At 34.8% G+C, this 6,772-nt stretch overlaps 1 protein-coding gene across 2 annotated transcripts; it reads left to right on the top strand.

Annotated features, from left to right (window-relative positions):
* The first annotated feature begins 1,394 nt into the window (after positions 1 to 1,394).
* LOC149647099 (uncharacterized) lies at positions 1,395 to 4,642 on the top strand. 2 transcript variants are annotated; one of them, XM_089849699.1, is made up of 5 exons: positions 1,395 to 1,945; positions 2,614 to 2,784; positions 3,551 to 3,668; positions 3,732 to 3,949; positions 4,266 to 4,642. In XM_089849699.1, exons 2-5 carry the CDS (start codon positions 2,716 to 2,718, stop codon positions 4,551 to 4,553), a joined length of 693 nt encoding a protein of 230 aa, XP_089705825.1. In that variant the 5' UTR covers positions 1,395 to 1,945; positions 2,614 to 2,715; the 3' UTR covers positions 4,554 to 4,642. The 2 variants fall into 2 exon arrangements, with proteins under 2 accessions (XP_089705825.1, XP_089705824.1); XM_089849698.1 differs by lacking the exon at positions 1,395 to 1,945 and having other exon boundaries at positions 2,513 to 2,784.
* The last annotated feature ends 2,130 nt before the right edge of the window (positions 4,643 to 6,772 follow it).

Below are 6,772 nucleotides of genomic sequence, written 5' to 3'. Positions count from 1 at the left end.
TAATGTACACGCCGGGACTTTTATACTCTTGGCGTGATAAGATGTTCAACTATCGTAGATAAGGGAATTTTACACCTGTATCACGTGACAATCAGCGTCATGCTTCGAAACGGGGATTTTAAACTTCGATCTAGTTGATTTTTTCGCAAGCCTCCTATCATAAACATAAATTATTTACCCAACTATTGCCGACTTTAACTGTTTACTTGACCTACCATCAGAGACCTCTATCATGGTTTATATCTCAAATTATTGATGGCATTGACCTTCTATTTACTCATTTCCATGAACCGGCAACTTATCCACAAGTTGCCTCTATTTACTTTTCATCAATAAACATTTCTTAACCAAAACAAACCCTTCCTGCACTCCAATCCCGTTGCAGTTATTTACATTTCAGTTTCTTATCTCTGCAATGCTTGTTCTAAAATTTATTTCTATCCCAAATAAAGATAAACTATTAAATTTGAATATTTATTAATTTTAACTAATTACTAAAGAATGGAAATATGCTTATATTTAGAATAATGAAAAAAAAAATATTAAATTTAAATGTATTATTTAAATTAACGTCAATACAATATTTCACAAAAACTTTTTTGAGTTACACTTTTAGAGACCATTTGCTTACAGAATTGAAAACTTCAGAAAGAAGAATTATTAAATATGTTAACTATCATCTCCATATTTAAATTCGACACAGCATTAGAGTAATGACTATCCACTCGTTCACTCCATTCCATCATTACGCAGTCATGTTGCATCTGCGATGGGCGGGTATTCTTGATTCCCTCAGTCAGTTGCTGTGTAACTATTTCCTTAATCGCGCTCTCTACACGTTTTGATTCCGTAAGGAATCGAAAAATTCATTTATGGAATCCCTCATCCCATAAAGTTGTGTGTACTGATCCTCACTTAATATAATCCACGTAGAACCATCGGTCATTCCTAGTCAAATATTACAGTCCGCTGTTACACTGACTGATTTAGTTAAGGAATTCCCGAAAACGTTGGAGTTATCCCTAAATATTCGCGTAAAACAGAATTAAGATGCAAACTAAGATTTAAACATAACACTAAAAATTTAAGGAGAAAGTATACTTACATTTCGATGAGCGCTTGATGAATCGTAAAATGCCTTATCCTCAAACCTACCACGTTTTTTATACGTGGGAAGCACATCGTGAAAAGTCAATATGACACATGGTCTTAAGCCTAACACTTGGCGGGTGTTTACCATGACGTTGACAGCCACGTTGTTGAAAGTCAATACGACATGGTTTTAAGCCTAACTCGCCGAACATGGGTTTCAAACTTCATTATTCAATCCTTATCAGTGAGGACATGCGTTTAACATTTTCGAAAAAATAAGATAAGATACGCCAAGGGGAATAGATAACCTTATCTCGAGTGGCCGTCATGAGATTACACGCCATCATGAGGTTTCACGCCAAGTCTGACATCACGACTTTCACGCCAATTTCTCACGACAGATCACGCAACTGGTCCAGCTCCAAAACTCTGCTTCTAGCGATTTATATTAAACCAAACAAGCACATAGCTTCATATTATCTGTTCCATAAGTTTGTCACTGAGAGCTTCTCATTAAGTGAAACGTCATAGATTCTCGTAAAACGACGCCTGGTGAGGCGCTGTCAAAGACTAAGCACAGACTAAATGGGAAGATGGATTGCAAAACCACCTATAGTAAATTCTCGCATCGTTCTAGAACTAGTTCTCAATAAGTCTCTAGCATTACGAAGTCACACTTATGGAACGCATCTTATAAACTTATGGTATAGCGTTTAAGGATAAGGCCTCTTTCTTTGAAATTCAATTAGTCTTCTATAGAAACCTGCTGTTAAACATACCAAGTAGTTTTCAAAACATTGATTTCTAATTGTGTACTTTTTGAAAATATTTTTGCAGCGTTACATTTGAAAATGTAAGTAATTTAACCCTTTAATTTATCCATTTCGCAGAATCAATATCAGTGAAACCTAACGTTCGAGCAATAGGCAAAGAAAATCTTATTACTGTCACATTTTTTAGAATAATTCCCTAAACCACTTTAGTAAGTAAACACGAGGCAGATGTAGCTTATAATTATGTGTTCATTAATCGTTATTTATGTTTTTTCTTCCTTTTTTCATTGCAAACATTTATAAGATTATTTTAACAGAAAATAGTTGCAAGTTTACGAACGTTCAAGACAGAGGGTTACAAAAATGAAATATCAATTGTTATTTTGTATAAAACCATTTGTAATTTTTTTAAGGTTAGGTATTGTTATTGAAAGACGAATAGTTATAGGTCAAGAAAGGTTAGATTATGTTAGCGTTGTACTTAATAGGTATGGTAAATTGTAGGGTTAAAAATTGTTCAAAACTTAACTGTAATTTCGCAAAAGTAGTTCTTAGGTTAAGTTTTGACTAAAACAGCAGTTTTAAAACACGCCGCTGTATTATGTAATAGCTCTTTTGGGAACTGCTCATGCAAGGTACAGTGTACATCCGTTAAAGTTATACCTTACTGATAGCGAATTAGTTCTCTTTTAGTTACAGTTTCCTTATTTTCTTATTAGTAATATTATGTGGTTGTTAAAAATTATAGTCCTATGAGTTGTGGGAATTGAATGCATACCCCAGCGCTATTTCGTACAAACGGTCAAAGAAATACGAATCAACGGCAGAGCTGTATTACACCAAAGCCATAATGTATTCTCAACTATCTCCCACGAAGCGGGGAACCTTCCTTACAAATATTTTCACCATACCTTCATGGGTGAGCAAACATTCAATTTACTTCTTCTCAACTAATTCAAAAACTAAAGATGAAAATTCAAACTCCCATTGCCATACTAAAATAACTTGAAAAAGAGAAACCTGGGCCGCCAATGAGGTATCCCCCTCTCCCCAAGAAGCTCCGCCAGATCTCTGAAAAATTGAGCTGTAGAGGAATTTAAATTTTTATATTTTAAAATTGAAAATATTGCGAATCGGAAAATTGCATACGCCGTTTGACTGTGATGTAGTTATTAGAGTCAAAAAGATCTATTGCTTGATCGTGATCATTTGAGAGATATACAACACGTCAATTTTTGAAAGTTCGAAAACTTTAAAATTAACGAACACGTTTTGTTAAGTTTTCATACTTATTTTAGTTTTATTTTGTCTGCTATCAATGCTTTTCTGTCCATTTTATTCTCCTTATATACTCAAACTAACCCTAAATATTATAGAGAAAATAAAATGCGTGCGTTTACTATATCGAAAATTATGCACATATTTCATGATAAAATATTTTACTTAAAAAATTTTTGTGAAAAAAAAACGAATATAAGAAAGTTTTTCAAATAATTGAGGTTTTGTAATCGTGTCTCTGAAAATGAAAATTTTAATATCTGGTACTTCAAACAATTAATTTTCTACACTTATCTTTAACTTTGTCTATTTATAATTATTTGCGGTGATAAATGCAATTTTCGTGAAATTGTGTAGTAAAAGTTGTTCACAATGTAATTTTGATCAAGTGAACCCTTATTATTCAGTTCCTTGGACTGTTATTCTTGACAATTTTGATTCTCGCCGCTTTGACGAAATGGTTTGAAAAGTCGAATCAATTTGGATCATTCATATGGATGTACTTCGCTCCTCTGTTACAAAAAAGTAAGTTTTAAACAAAGAATTTGTTTCAATTCCCTCTTCCAACTGTTTTCTAAATTTCCGCAGGTTGGGTTGTAAAACTGAATCATGGAATATCCAAGCATTTACTGAATATTTGGTTTGCTACTTTAATCGTGACGAACAGTGCTCTGTTGTCATTCATCACCGCTGATGTTTTGATCGGACAGAAAACAATTTTTAACAATTTGAAAGACATATTGCTAGTAAAAGACCTTAAATTCTACACACCTAAGTATTCCGCTGCTATGATTGACTTCTTAAAAGTAAGAAACATTTTGGTGCAATTGCGACCAAGAACCAATATAGATCGAGTCAGTTAAAATTATGCCAAAGCCATCATTTATATCACAATTTCTTAAGATATGTTTAATAGATTTGTCATTGGTTACTGAGAGCTTGTCATGAAGTGAAGTAGGTGAAACGTCACAGAATTTCGTAAAGCGACGCTTTACGTACAGACTAAATAGAAAGATGAACTGTAAAACCGCGTGTAGTCAATTCTCGCGTGGTTCTCGAGCAAACACTCAGTCTCGTTTATAATTTTGCAAAAGTATATCTTTGACATCTTTTTCCATAAAGTCCATACCTGGAACTGAAGGCAAGCAAATCCGCCGTAGACGTATAAAGGAAAAACCTGTTATGAGAGATTATCTGTCGAGTGTGTCGACGGGAAAGGGAGTGTATGTCGTCTGGAATGATGAAATCGATGATGTGGAAGACTACTGCAAGGAAACTCTCACGAAAGAAGATGCCAGACCCTTGTTTTACAAGTCGCCATTTCCCTTAACAACGATTTCTACGGCGTTTCAAATCAAAAGAAATAATTCCATCAACAAGGACATGTTGGAAAACATCAATAGAATCTAAGAGCTCGCAAAATTGTGTTCTTCTTTTCCCTAAACTAAAAGTCCTGTAGTCGAGCAAAACAAAACCATAAAGTGAAGTTCCAAGCTGAGAAATAAATAAGGATTTGTTCCATAAGTTTGTCCCTGGTAGCTAAGAGCTTGTAATGAAGTGGCGTAGGTCATAGATTTTCGAAAAGCGACGCCTGGTGTGAGGCTATCAAAGACAAAGTAGAGACTAAATAGGAAGATGGACAGCAAAATTAACCGAGTGTAGTCAATTCTCGCTTGTCGTTCTCGAACTAGCTCTCAGTAAGTCTCTAGCATCAAGAAGTATTTGTAGTATCAAACTTATGGAACATGTCTTATAAACTTATGATTTACTCATAACAAATTGATGTGTTTTATGAACTATTGAGAGTGTGATACAAACAAGTAATTACTTTGATAGTAAACACTCTAGTTTGCTTAGTTTCCATAAAAATTAAACTTCATTGTGGCACAATTATGTTTAGGTTTTTATAATCTTATAAAAAAGAAAGTCTTGATTTCCCAAATATCAATCAAATACGCTACTGAAGTAACCTTAAAATCTCAAGCGCAACTAATACAAAATGATGAAAAATTAAATAATATTTGCAGAATTCGATTTGCGGCGTCAGCTTGCTTGTGCGATAAAGCTTTGGAACTGCATTATTGGTGGACAGACTCTAGATGCGTCACTTCGGAAACTAACTTTGAAGATGAAGAATTCAACGACAGTGACGACCAAGCGATTCTCTTAATAATCTTATTTTCAGTCAGTCTTATTCCGGCGGTGTTAGTTTTAATCCATGAAGTCATTAGGGGATTTTTACTGCTCTTGTAGTAGATTACGGAAATTGATATCATATAGGCAAGTTTTATGCTGGGATGAGTCTTAATATGAGAGAAATCGGCCTGCTAACTGTGAAACGGCTCAGGTCCGAAGGAACGCTGGAAAATGGGGAGGAAGCGGGCGGTCTTCCTGATTCGTCTGAGGTAGATCGCCCGCCATTTTCCCGAGTATTCCTCCCCTATTTCTAGCGTTCCATCGCAACTGAGTCCTCCCCCATCATTCTTGATATAAGGTATGAGAATATTTTTTGGAAATTGTATGGTTTCATATGTTATTTCTTTTTGGTATAACATGGATAAGTGATAAAACTTAAGTTATTTTATTAATGTTAATATAAAATAGTGCAACCAACTCTTAGCTAACCTCCTCCACTGCCAGTTTGAATTGGGAAAACTGGTCACGCTTTTCCTTTTACTGTTCAACCCACAAATCACGACAAAATTGTCTAGGTTTGTGTAATAGTAGGATTACACATTATCCTTTTATTAAAATTAAAGGTGTGGCGTGCGTGCGTGCACATCTATTAAATTGGTCTGTAAAGTTTACGCAATGTAATTTTAGCCACATCGTTTGATGTACATCTTGCTTCGTGGCGTTATTAGTATAGTAAAAAAATTTCAGCCTCGTGACCCCGTCGACTGCTACAATATTAGGGCAAGGCTTAGACGTAGAGCGGTGAAGCCAAGGTCGCAGATAGTAAACGTTTTACGCCTCCGAGATATCTAGCCCGTGCGTGTCGATTTTTATGTGGGGAAATATCCCAGTTTCATTTTCACCCAATATATGTACTAGATGGCGCTCTTATTACAGTTGCGAATAAAATTTCCCATAAATTGTCGTTGATATTTTAGGAGCCAATTATAAATATTTTATGAAAGAAAGGTTGCACCCTTCAATTAACGTAACTGTTTTAGGGGCTATTTAATTTTTATTGAATCTTTTGGTTAGATTGTGTGGACAATAAAATTAATTATGAGATTTTAGCATTGTTGTTTTTTTAGTAAATCAAAACTTCTTGAAGTTGCTAATTCACACTTTTATTATACCATAAGAGGAATTTTTTTACTCCTTCGTAACCTTTCATTTTTTCAACCTTAGCTTTTTCATCCTTTACTTCTTTAGCATGATTATTTAATATAGGTCTTCAGAAATTTGGTAAAACGTTTTTTTTACTATCCGCGACCTCGGCTTCACCGCTCTAAGTCTATGTCTTTCCTAATATTGCAGCAGTCGACGGGGTCACGAGGCTGAACTTATTTTTATTTTACGATACTAAAATCGCCCCTAAGCGAGAAAACACTGCGAAATAAATTAGTTAAAAAAATATTCTCCCTTCGCGAATCTCGATAGGCACGGGCCTAGATATC

Source organism: Phalangium opilio, unplaced genomic scaffold (genome assembly GCF_054372755.1).
Source record: "Phalangium opilio isolate 3A_F unplaced genomic scaffold, DU_Popi_V2 ptg000089l_1, whole genome shotgun sequence".
In the NCBI taxonomy this organism is placed as follows: Eukaryota; Metazoa; Arthropoda; class Arachnida; order Opiliones; family Phalangiidae; genus Phalangium; species Phalangium opilio.
The sequence above is the reverse complement of the archived record's forward strand: the minus strand, read 5'-3'. Positions and strand labels throughout refer to the sequence as shown.

What these genes read in the sequence shown, in the direction of transcription:
- LOC149647099 (XM_089849699.1), top strand. Translation starts at nt 2,716, where the DNA reads ATGTATTCTCAACTATCTCCCACGAAGCGGGGAACCTTCCTTACAAAT. An exon ending in CGCTCCTCTGTTACAAAAAA is followed by an intron (nt 3,669 to 3,731) that starts GTAAGTTTTAAA and finishes AAATTTCCGCAG; the next exon opens with GTTGGGTTGTAAAACTGAAT. An exon ending in CTATGATTGACTTCTTAAAA is followed by an intron (nt 3,950 to 4,265) that starts GTAAGAAACATT and finishes TTTTCCATAAAG; the next exon opens with TCCATACCTGGAACTGAAGG.